The sequence below is a fragment of the Scatophagus argus genome, chromosome 20 (assembly GCF_020382885.2).
Source record: "Scatophagus argus isolate fScaArg1 chromosome 20, fScaArg1.pri, whole genome shotgun sequence".
In the NCBI taxonomy this organism is placed as follows: domain Eukaryota; kingdom Metazoa; phylum Chordata; class Actinopteri; family Scatophagidae; genus Scatophagus; species Scatophagus argus.
In genome coordinates, this window is record NC_058512.1 from 3,365,097 (window position 1) to 3,383,808 (window position 18,712).

The following is an 18,712-nucleotide window of genomic DNA, read 5'->3' on the forward strand; positions in this document are numbered from 1 at the left end:
GGTGCAGCTAATCTAAACCACTTCACGTCCTGCTTGGCTGTTCAGTCTTTAACAGTGCGTCCTATGAGGTCAGTGCTGCCTCCAGTCGGTTCACAGAAACCTTATTTTCTTCGAACAAGCTTCTGCATGCACAAACCCAGAATGTGTCAGCCTCTTTGATTCCAGTGAACCTGAAGAACTGCATGTACAGCATCCCCAAATGAGTGTCAGGCGTGTTGATGTAGTGGGATTGCACCGTTTCATGCAATAGCATGCAGGAATCTAACATAAAACAAACAGTTGCTTCTTCCTCCTTTGTGGATGGTGTTTTTCCTGTGCTGTTGTGCTGGAATCGAGAAAATGAATTTCATGAGTCAGAAAATAGACTGAGAAATTCTCATCACATTTATAGGCCAAATTATAACCAGTACAACAACCACAGTTGTTACATCAAAACACAAGCACCTCTACATTGTACTCAAGTTCTGTACTTGAGTAAACGTACTTAACTCTCCACCACTGACGTCTAATCAGATTGTATCTCATACGTTCTGCATGCATCGCTTGGTGTTTTTCCATGCAGACATCTTGACAGATGATCACACCTCCACCTCCACGTCGCTGCAGTTGCGCGCAGATTTCAGTGATGATAACGAAGTGAAACGGGGACCACAAACTCGTGCACAGCTCGGCGTCTTTGTGGCAGGTGCGCCCCCCGCTGAGTGCCTCAAACAGCTCACTGGCTAAATGAAATGCAGAGGAGGAGCTGCCGTCAGTGGGCCAAGAAGAAACTTCCCTGTCAGTTGAGAGTGTGACAACAACGTGGAGCGCGCCTCGCGGAGCGCAGCATCAAACCCGAACCGGAGAAAGTACATTTATCCTGCGGATCGCTCGCGTTTTCATCAAGAACTCCGGAGGATCGTGGGGCTTAAGTGCGTGCGTAAAAGAGACATTTGGAAAGCATGGATTTGCTTTTAGTTGGAGATCCTGGTGAAAGCTCATTGATGGAAAGTGTCACTACCTCGGACGCGAGGAGGGAAAATCTGCTTAGTGTGAAACAGTGAACGAAGTCCCTGCAGGTATGAATTCCACGGAAGAAACGGGGGGATTTAAACCCCCCACCATCCCAGCGATTATGTTCATTTTCGGGGTGGTGGGAAATGTGATTGCCATAGTGGTTCTGCGGATTTCGCGGAAGGAACAAAAAGAGACGACTTTTTACACTCTTGTGTGTGGCCTGGCGGTGACAGACCTCCTGGGAACCCTGCTGGCCAGTCCTGTCACCATCGCCACCTACATGAAGGGGTCGTGGCCCGGCGGGGAGCCTCTGTGCCAGTACTCTGGCTTCATCCTGCTCTTCTTCTTCTTGGTCCAGCTCAGCATTGTGTTCGCGATGTCAGTGGAGAGATACCTGGCGATAAACCATGCTTATTTCTACAACGAGTACGTCAACCAGAGACTCGCCGCGCTGACACTTTTGTCCATTTACATCTCCAACATCGTGTTTTGCGCGCTGCCCAGCATGGGGCTCGGCCAGGTGAAGCGCCAGAACCCGGGGACCTGGTGTTTCATCGACTGGCAGAACAACAACACAACAGTGGCGACTTTTAATCTGATGTACGCAGGCGTGAATTCAGTCATCGTGCTGGCCACTGTCATATGCAACGTGATGGTGTGCGGGGCTCTGATCCTGATGCACAAGCGCTTCATCCGCCGCACGTCTTTGGGCACAGACCAGCGGCGCATCGCGGAGCTCAGACGCAGACGGAGCTTCGGACGCTTAGCCGGAGCAGAGATCCAGATGGTCATCCTGCTTATAGCAACCTCCGTTGTGGTTCTCATCTGCTCCATACCTTTAGTGGTGAGTATAGGAAATGATTAACACAGCCATATTTTGTGCCGAATTTGTGCGTAAAAGTGTGTTTATATTTTTCACAAATCTGGAAACACATAAAATACATGAAGGAATATTCAAATATAGCTTAATCAATATGCAATCAAAATGAATTGAGTTCATCGTGCGCCCTTGAAACAGCAAAACACCAAACAAGTTTTACCCAAATGACAAAAACAAACAGGGGAGCTTAATCACATGCTACCTGAACTTTATGTTCCAGTTTTAGATCTTTGTGGTTGGATGACGCATCTCTCTGATGCACAAGTGAGCTTCTTCACACACCCTGTGCGATAACTCCGGCAGTTTCCAAAGGAGCATTTACATAGTTCCAGTATGAACATAGTAGGAACATCTGTGGCTTGGGATTGATTGTCGTCGGCGCCTACATGCTGTTTGCAAACAGTCACTGAGAGTTTGATTATTTTAAAGGCGATCACCAGACTGATTTGTTCAGCCTGAGTCAGAGCGAAGGGCCAGTGCAGAGCGGGAGATTTCCCAATGTGTTTCCTCATGCAGTGTAGAATGACAGGCAAGACATTCCTGCATGCGTGGGACCAAAGCGGATTGAACAGAGCAGAGCTTCGCAGGTTTGTCTACAGCAACAGTCGGATGCACGTTGAAGCAGTTTTTGCTGCTTTCCTCCTGTTCAAAGTGACCACAACAAACCTTTTGCTTTCCCTCTTCGTGTTCCTCTCCTTCCACTGAAACTCTGTCCAACTCAGAAGCATCACATCAACTTCAGATAAACTTTGGACTTTACTTTTGAACGAGGACTAAACAATTAAATGTCTTCCATAGGAAGCATGTTAGGGAGGAACATTTTTAATGTTTTGTTCTAATAATTTTTTAAAAAAAAGGTTTTAGGACCTCACTTTTATAACTGATGAAATGTCCAACATTTTGTGACTCTGGCTTGGTGACAGGATATTATGAGACCCTGGGGAAGCCTGATGGCCAAAGGGTCTCTTATGAATGATGGTGAGAAATGTAACTCTGTTTTTATTGGCCTCTTGCCATCTCTACACTCCTGTGGTTGCCCAGAAGTTACATTCAGCCAAGTGCCTTTTTAAATTGGACCAGTTCCTGCCAACCATGTAGGAATATGTAAAATAAACAGTTTTACTCTTGTAAACAAAAGTGCAGGGAAGTTGGAGCTTGTAAAAATGAAAGCTCACAAGTCGCGGACAAGTCGGGGATGCTCGTTATGTTCATTTATCGTTTGTGTTTTCTCTCTTGTGCCATCAGCTGAGGATCTTTGTGAATCACCTGTACAGAAACGAGGGAGAAGAGTCTTTCACGTTGAATAAGGACCTGCTGGCCATACGTATGGCCTCTGTCAACCCCATCTTAGACCCTTGGATCTACATCCTGCTCAGAAAGACAGTGGTCCTCAAACTGATGGAGAAAATTAAGTGTCTCTTCTGCAAAATGGGCGGACGAGGGCGAAGGAATGGCACGCAGTTCCGCTGTGCCGACGGCCACCTCTCCTCCTCCATCATCTCCCGGGACTCTCCTTCACTTGTGTCACGTGGGCTCCAGGAAATGATGACCACCTCGCAGACCTCCCTGTACCCGTCTGAGGGAAACCCCAGGAGGTCTTTTCAAGCAGGACCGCAGTGTGGCTCCAGCCCACCAGCTGCACAGATGTTACAGAGCCCCCAGAAGGACAACAGGTCTCACAGGGGGCTTTCACAGACTGATTTAGAGGACGCAGCAGCGGGCAGGCCCAAGGATCCAGCTCTACATGTGACCTTCACAGACGAGAGTGCAAACACACAGGAGAAATGCATATGAGAATGAAGAGCAGAAGGCTGGACAATCGTCCATTAATCTGTAGATAATATCTAGTGGACTGAAAAGGATGTTTGACAGACGTATTACTGAACTCCCATTATACATGTGTTACTCCTCAGTCATAACTTACACCATATCACTTAATACACTTCAATAGAATCACCGCAGTTACACCGACAACGTGATGGGGGAGCTCTTAGTTGCACTTTTTGAATTTTAAAACCACTACTAGGTTGGTTGGTAGGTTGTTAGAAATGTTTTGTTTCATGACAACCTGCACACGGACTGTAAAGAATTCATGCCAAAATGTGAACAGTGTTCCATGGTGTTAATTTATTCTAAGTATGAAACTGTACATTATTGTCTTCTCTGTGAGAAGGAGTCGTTTTAAATCGGTGCAAGGTGAACACTCGGTACATATGGAAACATTTGCAAATGATTTGTTCAAAGTGGCCGACGGAGCAGCTAAGAGATCAAAGCCAGAATCACAGCATCCCCCTGCATTTCATCCTGAAAGGCAGCTATACTGTGGCCTTTTCACCATGCAGGCACTGGGAAGATGTTAGGAGCTCTTCAAAAAACAAGTGTTTACTCTTTACAGCCCATTACTTCTTAAGGATTAATCAGACTTCATCTTCTTTCACCTTAACCTAACAAGCAACCCGCCATCTAATAAATCTTTAAATGCGAACAAAGAAGGGGCATGAAAATTGGGAAGACATTATTTTGTTTCCAGTCTTTGCCTTTCCTTACAATGATTTTCCTGGCAAGACTTTGTTTAATGGTTCTTCTAAAGATTCAGATCGTGTTCATATTTCAGTGTTTTTGTTTGTAGCAACAGTTGGTGTCAAGGTTACCACAAAAGGCTGACTGTTTTTGTCAAAATGCTAATGTTGTACCAATCTCATAAACTAAAAATAAAAACTGTTAAATATTCACATAATTTAAGATTTTGTGTCACTCCTTTGCAAACCGGAACAGATAATCACAAGGTTTAGCGTGACAGTGAAGTTTGTTTTGCCAACTCTGCGTTACTGAATGTGGGAAACCAACGCAAAAGCTGATATTTTTTTCTGTTTCTTAAGCGTGAAGATTTGCTGTTTTTTCGTTGTAAACAGAACGATAAAACAAGTGATTTTAAGACAAACGGCGCTGAACATGTTTCACTATTATCTCACATTTTATTGACCAAATGATTTACTGAGCGATCATTAGTTGCAGCCATCAGTACAGAAACTACACTTCAGGAACGGTTAGGAAAATCTTTAACCTGAACGAGGCCTCTGCTGGACAGATAGAACTTTGACGACGGAAATTAAATTCAGTGCTGATCACATCAGGTTAATAATGACAGCCACATCAAAATAACTGAGTCATGTGTGAAACAGATCCACAGAAAACTCCAAGAGATCCAAAGTGAAAGTCAAACCTATCTTGAAATAAAGGCTCTGCCACAAGATTTATTTTAACCAGAATGTCACAGCTTGTGCCACATCCATCTCATGTCTTTTCAGCAGCAGTGCTGATGGGCTACAACACCTTTCTAACCAATAGCCTATCGAGGTGGAAGGCCACCTCTCGCCTGCTGACAGACCGTTTCTCCACACCAAGAAGATCCAGGTTCAATGTGGCCGGTGTCCAGAGCCTTCCGAGAGCAATAAAAACCCTCCCTCTCACAACAATATCCACAGTTGTGACCTCAGACTGAGTAATCTGTTTAAGCTGTCAAGCCTCTCGGGAGACAGGAAATAGTGATTGACAAAACATCTGAGATAGGACTTTAACGGAGGGTGAATGGAAAAATAATTCCTCTCCCCCCACGTCATCAGCTAACGACAGTAATACACTCCAGTATATGTAGCAGGCTGTTTTAGACATTTAAATGCTTGCCACAAGGAGCCTGCGAAACAATCGGCGATGTAGAGGACACCACTCGGAGAGCAGCGAGTGTTTATGATGAGGCCTTTCAGCACAGGAGTGGAGTTAAGGACAACAATGAATTCCAGGAAATGATGGATATGGAGATGATAGCAGACTCTGTGCTATTATATGTAGGCTAAGATTCTTTTAAGGGCTGAGGTGAATGAGGATCTAAAATTAGGTCAGACCTTGATCTTTGTGGCTGCTCTTTAGATTTCGTCTTATACCTTGAAGACACGCCAGCTTAATGTCACTGCCTAATCCAGACTTGTATCAGACAGGAAGATCAAATAAATTTAAGGCAAAACATGCATTGCTTCTAAAATTGATTTTTGTATAATTTAAATTTCACTGTGCAGCTAAACATTTAAGTGTACTACTCAGCTGATTTTTTGAGGAAATGAGATGCGCAAGACAGAATATTTCTGTATGCCGGAGCAGCGCAGCCATAAACAAGACTCTACAGGCATGTTGGCAGCTACGTGGTCAACCTTATGGTGCCCCTACAGGAAAAGTCAAAAGGATTCATCGCTTCTACCAAATTTTCTATCGGCCCATCAGGGAGATGCTCAAATATTCTCAGCAGAAGTGAAAACTTTTCACTCAGCGTCAAGTAACACGAGGCTGATGGAGATCTGATGGAGCACAAACCAGTAAACAGTCGGTTGGATGTTTTTTTTTTCTTTGCAATAAACTTGTTTTGTTTGTTTGACTTCATAATGCAGAGTGAACCAAGAAAGTGACGAAGCAGCGGCCGAACCGTGCAGATACATGTGTATTTAACCTGAAATCACTCAGCACACCCTGATTACACACAGGTGACCTCCTTTTATCTCATTATGCAACTGCTGCACCAGCAATGATTCGGGTGTGTCACCGACAAGGGTGGGGCCACTTATGTAATCGTGTTTATTTTTTTTTCTTATATTTGTTTTTAAGTTAAATGAGTTTATAGAGATTTGCTCTCTGCCATACTGACCTATTTTCAAAATTAACCGCTAGCACTTTGTCATCACTATTGACTTTTTGCAGTGATTTTCTCATCTGACATGTATATTCTTACTTTCTGATGCATTTACAGAAGGGTTTGGTCTTGATATTTACTGAACAGAAACCCAAACCTTTGTTGCATGTTTACGTGGCCTGCCAACAGGGCTGACTAACCATAGAAGTATATACAGCCGATGTTCAGATCCAGTTTTGTTGGAGTTGTTCACACAGAGCCTGCATTATCTTGGGACTTCCATCGGTCCTTTTATGGAACCTCAATTATTTCTATATTTACGCTGCCCTACAAAGAAAAGGAGCACCAACTGCTTGAGGAGTGAAACTTTGATCTTATTTTCAACTGAAATGAATATTATCCTTCCCAACGCAGCAGTATGTGCTAACATCAACGACTGAGCTCCCTATCGTTATATAATGAAAAAACCTATCGAACTTAAACAGAACTTATTTTCCTTGCAGGTCACATCCACTGCATCATGGAGAATTAAAATGGAAACAAGTGCTTTGTGTGACTTCATCTGTCAGAAAGAGAATACAGAGCACTCAGCAGCTTGTGGTTTATTGTGTTTTCTCTTGTTTCATTTGGTTCTTGTGGTTTGTCTTCTTGTTTGCATTCAGTGTGTGTGTTCCTAACTGCTAAACTCAATATGGCTGAACTATTTGATTTTGATTTTTGTGCTCCAGCATTGTTCTGTTCAAAATTCACTCTCAGGATTCATTCAAGTGGTGGATTTAAATAGCTCATTATTCTAAAAACACAACAAATATGTAGGATATCTGTAATCTACAGGAAAATTTCAGTGTGATTGGAGCTTTTCCATCTTTAGAGCTGGAACAGATAAATAAAATCTCATCTCTTCGTGTACAAATGTAAAAACTTTAAATCCACATTTACAATGGAAATGAAAGGGAGGGAAATGTAGAACAACAAAACTTGTCTTTATTTTGTTGTACATAAGCCGTCACTAACAGTTGTCAGTTCTCGTGGTGGCGTCTGAATAAAATTTTTCATGCCTAAGATTCACACACTCCCAGTGGTTTCAGAAATAATACCCTTCAGTCCTAAAAAATGTAACCAGGATAATCAATCCATGCTAAGACCAGTTCAAAGTGCTCTTGCTTTGACAAACTGTTCTTTTGATGTTGTCGCGGTGTCCTCTGATCCCCTTTCCCCAGTGACTACATTTGTTATATTTCCGCCAGCGTCGATGACCACAGCGGCCCTCTTCAGCTCCTCGTAGCGCGTCTGTCGTTCAGCAACGGCCTCACAGGCGGCCAACACCTCGTCAGACTCAAAATCATAGTCCTGCTCGAGTTCAGGAGCATGAAGGATCTGCTCCTTGGCCTCCTCCTCTTGCCGTATCTTCTCCTTGGTTGCTATGTGCTGCTTCTGTAACCGGCAAGCCCACGCCAGGTCTTCCTGCCACAGGCTGGGCTCCGAAGGGCACAGGTGGATCGCAACCTGGAAGGACCGCACGGCCTGTGGGGACAGGACCGCATGAGATTAGGGTTCAAACGCAAGCTTTCAGGGGTGGTCATGAAAGGTAAGAAAAACTGCTCAACCTGCCAGTGAAGACGAATTTATTAAGTTTAGCCCGAATTCTTTCAGGCCTGCTTATGGGTTTGCTGTAATTCTCACAGATGAACGGTGTGACGCTGGCATCTGTGCAGCTGAATCAGCGGGTGGATGCATCATCAACACGAGCAGGACCCTGACATTCTTCGTGCTGTGTTGCAGACAGATTCATGGTTTCATTAAGAAGACATCAATGCCTCTCAGCTGACTGTGCAGTGGTAAATCGATGAGAAATTGACCATCCTATTGAACAGAGATTCAAATGGCCTCAAATCACTGATGGGACCTGAAGTCAAGCATGAGCTGTGGCGATATCCATCCCTACATGCTATGTGAGGTGATGAGCTCATAAATCGATTCTGACAGAGGTCTCGAAATTCGTCAAGCAAATTCTCAAGTTGAGGGATTGAACGACATCAAAAATAACAGGAGGTCCAAATTAATATGGAACCGAAGCTAATTATACATGAAATGCAAGGCAACTTTAAAGAGTTCAAAGTTAACCAAATACACTGTTTAGACAAAAGTATCCTCGACAGACCTCTTTATGGGGCTGTTTTTCAGGGTTTGGGCTCGGCCCCTCACTTCCACTGAAATGAAATCTTAATGCTTCAGCATACCAAGACCTTTTGGACAATGCTATGCTTCCAACTTTGTGGCAACAGTTTGGAGAAGAACCTTTTCTATTCCAGCATGACTAGTGCAGCCAAGTTAAATTTTGGCCTGTCATCAATCTACACAAATTTCACATCAATAACTGGCAGCTAATTTGACCTGCCGTTAGCGTGACTGTTGCATTTGTTTTGAGACTAAACTAAACTTTGTTTTCCTAACGAGAAAGACAGACGAAGGATAAAAGATAACACATTTGTTAATCTTTGGCCGAGCTGGATGTCAGAACTCGCTCTGCTCGCACTGCAGAGCTCAGCTGCGTAAAGGCTGTGACACCAGCAGGCTGAGGTGGAATACACAGTACAACAAAAAGGACTGTGCAATAAGAAATCAGTAGAAGACCAGTACAGATGAGAAGACTAGACGATGAGGAAAGCTCAGATTTTCAGTTGCACCTGTTCCCAGTGATTCAGTGGGCGCCACCTATTATGAAGTTTCAAGGAATTTCTTCAATAAGGTAAAAAATAAACTTGTATGAACACTTGATCGGATTCCATCATCTTTTCATCGTCATCATCTTGCTCACAACTTAACGAGAAGCAGTCCCCACCTGCAACATGAACAGCCTGCACTGCCAAGTTCAACTGAACAACTGTCTTTGACAGGTCGACTGGAACACATTTTTGACAAATGATACAGTCAGAAAAGGCACATCAAGTTTCATCTTGAACAGACTAGAGTCTCATCAACTCCCTCTGTTCTGACAGTAATCCTTCAACACACAGAAAGCCTCAGTAGGCAGATGAACCGGCTTCTCCAAGAAAACGGTGGGCAAAAGAGATCATATTGATAATGAAAAGAATGATGAACGATGTCGTGCTGCAGAGCCGTCAAAGTCAGTGTCCAGTATTTATAAAGCTTGATGGGAAGTTTTATGAAACTAAATCAGAAGCTATGTGTTTGTTTTGTTTGGGTATTTTCCATTTTTATTGAGGGAGACAGACTAAGAGAGGAAATCAAAAAAAGAGAAGAAAAAGAACAAACTCATAAAAGAGAAAATGGGGAATCACTGCTCTCACATTTGCACAAACAGGCATTACAGCATGTTACTGCATATAAAGTTTTAAAACACGACTGAACAGGCCTCGCTAAAAATAGATGTGCATTTTTTTTTTACCCTTCGTTCCCAATAGCTTCATTATACATGGAGGTGTGTCTGTATTTGGTTTAGTTTTAGCTCAGCTAACTTTCAACACTTCCCATTGTTGTTTATGGTGCCGTAGGACAGGTCTGTGAGCGACAGGCAGTGCCATTAGCTGCAGGCTTCCTGCGTTCAGCCCTGTTTGCTTGGCTCTAAATGGGGCAAACAGTGAAACTGTGATTTACAGGTTTCATGCACCCACAGGTCCCGGCGTGTTGTGGGGCAATTTAAGCAATTGTTCAAGCCTCTGGCATCTGGGCGTGCTTTGAAAGAGGGGCTTCATCTCAGAGGTGAGGAGTGTCCAGAAAGTAGTAAACCGAAATAACAAACGTACCTTAGCGGCTCCTCAAAAACAAGGACACGTTAGGCTCCTTGCAAAATCAGACATTGGAAAATTAAATGGGGACATCCTCAAGACTGAGTAAGAAGCCATCAACTGAACACCACTGAGTGAACATTGGGGCACTCTGTATGTGCCAGCTTGGAGTCTGGCGTTTGCACCTGCAACGTTTTGGACTACAACCAAGCAGTGTGTGAGCGTTTCCATCCAGCACTCGTTGGTATGCTTGTTTGCAGCCCTGAAGTCAACAGCACTTGCCGTGCTCTGATTTGTTTCCACTTGGAGTGTACCGCCAGACGTACTCACCAGGTCCACCTCTCCCAGGTTGAGCTGCGCACGGCCCAGAGTCTGCCAGCCCTCCCACCAAAGGGGGTGGAGCTTCACTGCCATCTCCGCTGCCTTCACGGCGGGGAACACTTCGTGCAGAATGGTCAGTACCTGTGGAATAATATGATGTGATTCAAGACTCTAAATCTGTCAAATACCCTTCACAGTCCACTGAACTGTGAGTCCACACGTTAACACAGTACGTGCAGTTAGTGTTACTGCTGTGTAATGACAGTCCCACTGAAACAGTTGGGCTGAGTCCTCTGCATTGTATCGGGCCTTCAACGGGCCTTGAGGTTGTGTGGACGTGTTTTTCAGTAGCTCACACCTCATGTCTGTCTGCCGGAAAAGATAAACTTTTATTTTGATGCATACAATTGATTCTTGGGCTAATTTAAAAATAAACCCAATAAGCAAAATAGTACTAAATCAAATACACAAAACCAGCTCCTTTCCAGCTTCTAAATTGGGAAAATTTGTCGATTTTTTTCTTATATATATATATCTTGCACTATCAGTCGGACAAAACAAGGCGTGACGACATTGAACACACTGTGCAGAACAACAACACAGTTGTGGTCACAAGGCCGCCCTCTGAGATGTACTTACTGATGCTCACAATTAACAGCACTGCAATGACATCAACCATCAACCTCTTCAACCTTGTACAAAGCAGAGGATTAAGGTTCATCTTTTATTCAGACACTATGTACATAAAGCCTGTCCAGTTTTACAGGGACACTTTAAAGTTTGTTTTCCTGTCACTGAGGAAACAAGCTGTCACCCAGTTGATACTGTTGTGCATGTATTTGCAATCTGTGAAAAAACTGTTTAGACAAAAAGTTTTTCAAGAGGCAAACTAATTAACGGCAGCTGGAGGGTTCTCACTGTCCTCTACGGTGTAGTCTTCTGTCTGAGTCCATGACTGTAACGCGAGTGCTACGTGCTCATTGAAAATCACATACGCTGGAAGTCTGCACTTTGACAAAGAAGTGACGTCAGCATGCACAGTTTCTGGTTTCAGTCTCACACTCATGCACATTATGTTATTGTGTGTTTGTTCACACTTTGTTCTGAGACACAAGCGAACTTTCGACCAAAGACAAGCCTTTTAGAAATTGTCAAAGAAACCACAGAAACAAAATGAGTGAGGAACAGCACTTCATAAGAGCTCAGGGACTTTCTCTGAAGGATTTTAACTAGAGATTAAGATGCAAGAATAACGTAAAGACTTTACACTAATACCCGGGGAAATTCAGTAAAGTATGTCTGTCTTTGCTTTATACTGATAGATACATATCACAATGGATTATAACAAGAAATTTTAATTTGGCAAATCTCATAACCTGACATGGTACAAAACATACGAGTTCTGATGAGCAGAAAGTCCCGCTCACCAGAGCTCACCACAGTCTGCGGTGACAGACATCCATGGGACGTATCAGGAACAATACTGATCGAGTTAAACAGGAAGAAAATGATGAGGGCAGGAAAATGACCAGCTTCAGTGTAAGGGTTCTCATTATTTAGGGCCAGTAATGGGAATCTGATGAGTTCCAGCCTCTTTTTACTCTAACACAAGTGTATATCATCAGCACTAATAGTGAGCACTAATCAGACTGATGTGTATTCAAACACATCAGGGCTGGAAACTCTGTCTATGCTTATCTTATGCTTCAAGTCAGTCACTGCATGGTGGAAAAATCCCTTTTGTGATGGTGTTTTCCAGGCGTGGTCTAATGATTTCCTTCTCAAATATCTGATAATGGACAATATCATATTAGGCTTCCAAAAGTCCATGAGATGTGAATGGTTATGGCTACAAGGATATTTCTTATTACGTTAGTTGTAGTAAATTAATAAGAAATGATGGAGAGCGCTCCCTTTATCTGTCGACATCCTGGATGAGAAGAGCTGATCATAGCATAATTATTAAAGATGTTTTTTTAGGAAAGGTTTTTGCTGCCTGATCGATAACCATTTTCAGTTCTCACTGGTAATGACATTTTGCACGGTTACCCATCTTACTATTTTGGTTGTTATATACTTGTATTTGTACTTCTGCTATGTATTTTGTGAAGCACTTTTGTGTCCTCCTTTAGATAAGTGCTATATAAATAAAGTTTTTATTTAAAGCTGTGTAAGAAGAAAAGGAGAAATGGGGGCTGAGGAGTGACAACAGAATAAGAAATAACCAAACAAAAAATATACTCAAAAGACACCAAGATCTCAACTCAGAGGAAGAGGAAGTTAAAGGAACAAGAGAAAATAAGAAGGAAGTGGGGCTAAAAAGCCAAAACAGAAGGCTGTTGGAAACGTGCTGCAGACTTTCAGTGGTGTCATGAACATGCTGATATCACATATCGAGCTTAAAAGCATTCCAAAGTGACAGCTGAAAGAGGGTCGACGTGGCCATGATGGCTGATAAATAATCACACACAGAGCACTGACGCATTGATGCGTAAACGTGCATACACAGCATGCTGGTGGTCAGCGTTCCCATACCGAAGGACAAGAGCGCAATATGTGTTCAGTTGTCTTGAAATTTCAAGCTGCAAAACAAGTTGCAGCATGAGGCACATTTACTGTATGTTGGCCAGGAGTTTCTTTGTATATTCTCAACACAAAGCTGATGCCAGATATATCAGCCAGATGTGACACTACACCCACAAACTCGCTTGTACTTTCAGTGCAGCATCAGAAACATATAAGTAACAGCCGTGCGGTTAATTGCGACACAAAGACTGGCTGCTTAAAGGGGAGGTTCGCATCACAGCTTTTCCTATTTTAATACAACACCCCCATGCACATATACGCATCGAAGGACTTTTTGATTGCTGTTCATAACTGTCTAAAGCAATTTCAATGGAAGAGTAAGTGAATTTACATTACAATTTCTTCAAGATCAGAAAGGGAATGAACATAACAACCATAAACCATTTCAATCTATATATGGGCATGTAATTATTGTTTTAAAGGAGAACTCAAATCTACAAGAGGAGTGCAGGTGAGGTACTAGTGCACAAAAAATCTGCCCAAGCGAGCTGCAAAAGACAGACGTGAAAAATGTGAACTTGTGCTTTAAAGGAAAAGAGTCGAGCTGTAGGAAGGGTAATGGTGGTATGGGGAGGAAATGGATAAACAGTGAAACACAGGTTGATAACATACCTGGGACTTCATCTCATACAGAACTGGGTTGTCTGGAGTCAGCTGAATGGCCTCGTCCCACTTTTTAACAGCCTCCCAGTGCCTAAAGAAAAAGGACACTGTGGGTCAAACACTCACAAGAAGAGTTTGTTTATGACATCATAAACCAGAATGGCGCAGTGTATACTGGGGAAGGTTTGCAGCGTGACACGCTAACCAGCCATGGATCACAATCAGAATTATTTATAATGAACGAATGTTTGATGGCTATGATTTAAGGTTACGCAGACGTGTTTCACTGAGTTAACATGGCTTTGCATTGATTTTGGCTGATGTTCAGTTCTTTGGGTAACACAACACTGAAGCACAACAGATTCAAACAATCACGTTAAGCAGTGCAACTGAACACTGAGATCCAACATGTTTTAGTGTGTCCTAACAAAAAGCCAGATGTTTGGTCGGTAGACATCATGAAGCTGTTCTCTTTGCTATCTTGTTGTTACAGAGAAGTCACTTGTGTTTTTGGAAAGCTGCCCCGATGCCATCTTTGCGTTCTCACGTTTATCTCAAAAGCTGAGATAAATGGGCTTGTATGTCATATTTCAGTTAATGTTTACTACAACACCTGTATCCTGCTCTGACAGAATGGCAGAACAGAGTATACCTCTCAGACAAACGAGGAGAAAAATAAACAGGCCAGAAGTCACATTAATCATCTCAGCGGCCTCCACTGATCTCTTTGTGGATTTGTTTACGAGGGTTACCAATTCCTTAACAGATCTTCACTTTTTCAACAGACTCAATGGACTTGTGAGCATGTCCATGCTCACTCTAACCACCCTCTCCTCTTCAAGTCAATATTGACTCAAGAATCATCTCAACAGCCTGATCAGGACAAAAGCTGGGAAGATTATGAGGTGAAATCCTGGGTTTGACAACAATGTGTCTATATCTTTTATAGCTTTATGGAGACGGATATCCTGGAAAACCCAAAAGCAATTAAAAAACACACGAGACCACTAACCCTGATCAGTTATAAAACTCGGATTATGGCCAGAACCAGGAACAAGCCTGAGAAAACATATATTGGTGTTATTTAACGGTCACAGAGTGGAGGAGTGAGGAAATGGAACTAGAGTGTGGAAATCTTCTCAACAGATGAGGCAAAAGACACTGCAAAATCATGTGAGAAAATTAGGCAATAAGTCCTGCAACACATGAAGGCCGAGAGATAAAAATGACACATTTACTGTTATTCACATCTCTGTACATCAGCGCCAGCGAGAAAGGAGGACGCATAACAGTAAGTTAAACAGAAGCCTGCAATCATTGGAAAGATCCAAATGGACTTTAATTGAATTTTAAAAACTGAAAAAATATGAAAGATTTTGGCAGCACGTTGTTGAGCTGAAAAGAGTGGAGGATGGGGACATAATGACCGTTTGACACATTTCTGTCCAGAAGAAGGAAACAACCCTAACACTAACACATCAATATGACAACACTAAAACTGTACACAGACTAATCTATAAGAAAACACACACTTTGTTAAGGATGTCGTACATTTCAATTAACCTCTGACAGACAAAATCAATGTTAGTCTGAAAAAAGTGACTCAGCACAACAGCTGGAGGCTGGACAAATCAGCAAACTATGCTGAGAAGTTAGATGATGGCGTGACTTTCCTGCCTCACGAAACTCCCACACCTCCCAAACATCTGCCTAAACTAGCTGTTCAAGAAGAATCTCAGATTGTGTAACTACATGGTCTATGTTTTCATCTCTATGTTCTCATTAAATTTGCAGATTCATTTGAACTTGTTTTTTTTCCCAATCATCTGTTATATGACCTGATGGTCTCAAGAGAGTACCAGAGGAGTTTTAGCGTGACTGTTACAAATGTTTACAAGACTAAAACCTCTGAATCACCTTTGGTCAAGTTTCAGCTCAATGATGGTTAATAAGCCCAATGCCCAAATAAAGCTACAAGTACAACATGCAATCTGCATCATTTAATGTTCTTTTAATTCGTTGTTTGTTTGGTTTGTTCAAGCGTTCATTTATCAGTCTGACAGACAATTGGTATGTTTTATTTTCCTTTGGTTGGTACAGTTCATGAATAAAAGCATCATCCTGCCCACTCATGCAAATACAACAATGACACTGCAGTCTGTCATCCTTATTAAGATTCTACGCTGCACAACAGCTGATATTACAGAAAATGTTTTGGTGTGCTGCCATGCGAAGGTTACTGTGTCTGCAGAGAGTTTAGAATATTCTGTTGTTCTTACAGGATGCAAAATCTCACTAACGGTTAAAAAATATACATGTGTAGTTAGAGGAGTAGATAAAATTTGGCCTAACTGTGACTCTTGACCCTAATACAATCACATAAAACATGTGTTGACCTTAAAAATGTGGAAAAACAGTCAAAAGCTACACGTAATTTAGACATTCACAGGGTTGCCTCTGCACACAATGTGACTTAGGTGGAGATTAAGACCACAAACAGGTACTAGAAGAGCTCCTCTATTACATCAGGACCATCTAAACCTTGCTAACCACAGACTGAAAATAGGTCAATGTTGTTAGAGAAGAAAAAATCCGGGCTGATATCTCTGACCAGACACAATCTCAAACCTCTGAGCAGCCATTAAAGAGCACCATGAAAGAAATCATTTCCCCAGTAAAATCCACTTCCTCCTCGCAAATACAATTACAGACAGTCACTAAGGGCAACAACATTACATCTCCTGAAGTGGGTTCACAGAGTGATTGCTATTTGGCTATAAAGTTCAGTTATCACGGGAGATAGATATCAGTTCGAAGTTGGTTTTGTTTCCATCAAACAAAGGAAGTCAAGTGATTTTTTTTTTTTTTTTGCAAATAATATGAGGCCCAAAGCAGTGCTGAAAGTCTTCTTTATAATTCACAAGTAGACAAATAAAATAACAATATTGCTTACCATTGTTTAACGTAACATAACGTGTTCTTGAGAGGCTCTCATTTCAAACTGTTCCATGTTTATAACATCTTTACCATCTCTGTGGCTTTTCAAAACCAAATTCACACAAGAACTTATGACTGCAGACACCAAATGACACCTTTTACGTACTACATTAAATATGAGGAAAACCCGAAGTATAGATGGCAATGAGTTGACTGTGCCTTTGAAATGCAATGAAATTTATTGAATGTTCATCCCTAGTAGTCAGCAGAAAGCCGTTACCTGTTTGATCGGTCTGTGTGCTCTGTACAATACTGCCCTCCAATGGAGGATTTCTAATACTACAAGTCCATAGTTACTGGCATATATGAGTTCGTTTAGGCTACGCCGTATATAATGTTAGTCGGTCTTGTGCTCAACCAAAATGCACAGTAAAAGGTGCAGGTGTTGATATCCTCATTACACTCCCCTCTACCTACTTTCTCATAGTAAAGTTCTTCAATGCAGCCAGAAATGACTGGCAAGTGGTTCAGTTAATAACTGAGTATCCATCAAAAGTTTAATTCAACCTCTGCTATCAGATCCAGTCGTTCACATGAAGAATACAGCAGCAAACAGACAGGAAGCCATTAGTACCATTAAAAAAAAACTTGCTTAAGTATACAACTGCGACAAAGTATGAAAATGTCTTTCAAAGGAAATAATAATGCACACGTAAAACTTATTTGTTCAGCTGTAGTCATTTTCATAGACGCAAAGCTGAGCAACTGTTATTTTTTAAGCTGTCGCTGACATAATGTGTACACAACAGGCACAGAAACATGCCTGCTTGCCTTTTACCAGCATCCCTCACCTGCCTTGCTCAGCCAGGTGTGCACCCTCATCCTTCAGTCTCTTGCTCTTGGCTGTACAGTCCTCCAGCAGGATCTCCCGCCGTCGTTTGATGGCGTGCACCCAGTCCAAGTCCTCATCCTGACTATGTCCATCACCATCAGCCTTCTCCGCCTCAGCCTCAAAGTGCTGCACCACTGACTTTGAAACCTTCTCACCAACTTTCCTCTTCCAGCCAAATGAAGCCATTCTGTAGAGAAAGTGGGAGTGTGGTGGGTGTAGCTGCGGTCCCCAAGCTGTATGCAAATGAATTCTATTTGATCTGGACTTTTATTTTGAAAAATCAGAAAACAAGCCAAAATTTTTAGCATAATGTTACTGTCAGGTGCTCAACGTAACTACCAAACAATCTGGACAGCTAAGCGTTTCCTTCAGTTAGGTGTATCTCATCTGTAGGCAAAGGGCTTAGATGTAGTTATCTAACAACTACAACCCTGAGACAAATTATTAAACAAACACGACTCTGTCACAACAATACGTGCTAATATTAACGTTAGCTAAGGCAACCTAGCTAACACGGAAAAATTCGTGTTCGCGCAAAAGTCATTTTCACTTAAGATTTTTCATATTGTTATTTTAAGACAATAAAACATGCACAGGAGTGAAGGTATACGCACAGACTTATACAACTCTACGTGAGCTAAAGTGCACCAGCTAAGTGAAGCTAACGGTCCGCCATATTCCGTGACCCTTCAGCTATAAAGACCCGGAAGCTGTGGAAATGTTTACATCCTCTTTAAAGAAACACGAACCGAAATGCTAGCATGTTCAGGATATTAACTTAAGAAAATCTATATTTAACAAAACTGAAAGTACTTAAGGCTTTTTTGTTTAAAAAAGCAGTTTTTCAGGAAATGTAGTTAGTAACATGTAATTCCTGGGACTGATGCATTGTAATCCTCACTCAATGTCACAGTTTTCTGACATATTTGACATTTCATATGACATTCAAAACATTTCTTTTAAATGAAACTCAGTTTTAATCGTCATAATTGCTTTCCATCAATACAGCCAAATTACACAGAAAGATACCAATACTATATTTCAAGTTAATGTGACTTCTTCCCACACTG

General features: G+C 42.1%; 2 protein-coding genes across 5 annotated transcripts; one reads left to right on the forward strand and one right to left on the reverse strand.

Moving 5' to 3' along the window:
* The first annotated feature begins 584 nt into the window (after nucleotides 1-584).
* ptger4b (prostaglandin E receptor 4 (subtype EP4) b) lies at nucleotides 585-4,613 on the forward strand. Its single transcript, XM_046374675.1, has 2 exons — nucleotides 585-1,840; nucleotides 3,122-4,613. The coding sequence occupies exons 1-2, from the start codon at nucleotides 1,061-1,063 to the stop codon at nucleotides 3,668-3,670; spliced, it is 1,329 nt and encodes a 442-aa protein (XP_046230631.1). The 5' UTR covers nucleotides 585-1,060; the 3' UTR covers nucleotides 3,671-4,613.
* Nucleotides 4,614-7,518: 2,905 nt separating this feature from the next.
* ttc33 (tetratricopeptide repeat domain 33) lies at nucleotides 7,519-18,404 on the reverse strand. Of its 4 annotated transcripts, XM_046374677.1 has the most exons (6): nucleotides 18,257-18,314; nucleotides 17,982-18,029; nucleotides 17,602-17,829; nucleotides 13,823-13,904; nucleotides 10,634-10,765; nucleotides 7,519-8,078 (listed from the first exon to the last, which is right to left on the reverse strand). In XM_046374677.1, the coding sequence occupies exons 3-6, from the start codon at nucleotides 17,826-17,828 to the stop codon at nucleotides 7,704-7,706; spliced, it is 816 nt and encodes a 271-aa protein (XP_046230633.1). In that variant the 5' UTR covers nucleotide 17,829; nucleotides 17,982-18,029; nucleotides 18,257-18,314; the 3' UTR covers nucleotides 7,519-7,703. The 4 variants fall into 4 exon arrangements, with proteins under 4 accessions (XP_046230633.1, XP_046230632.1, XP_046230634.1 ...); XM_046374676.1 differs by lacking the exon at nucleotides 17,982-18,029 and having other exon boundaries at nucleotides 18,257-18,404; XM_046374678.1 differs by lacking the exon at nucleotides 17,982-18,029 and having other exon boundaries at nucleotides 17,602-17,906; nucleotides 18,257-18,363.
* Between the last annotated feature and the right edge of the window lie 308 nt (nucleotides 18,405-18,712).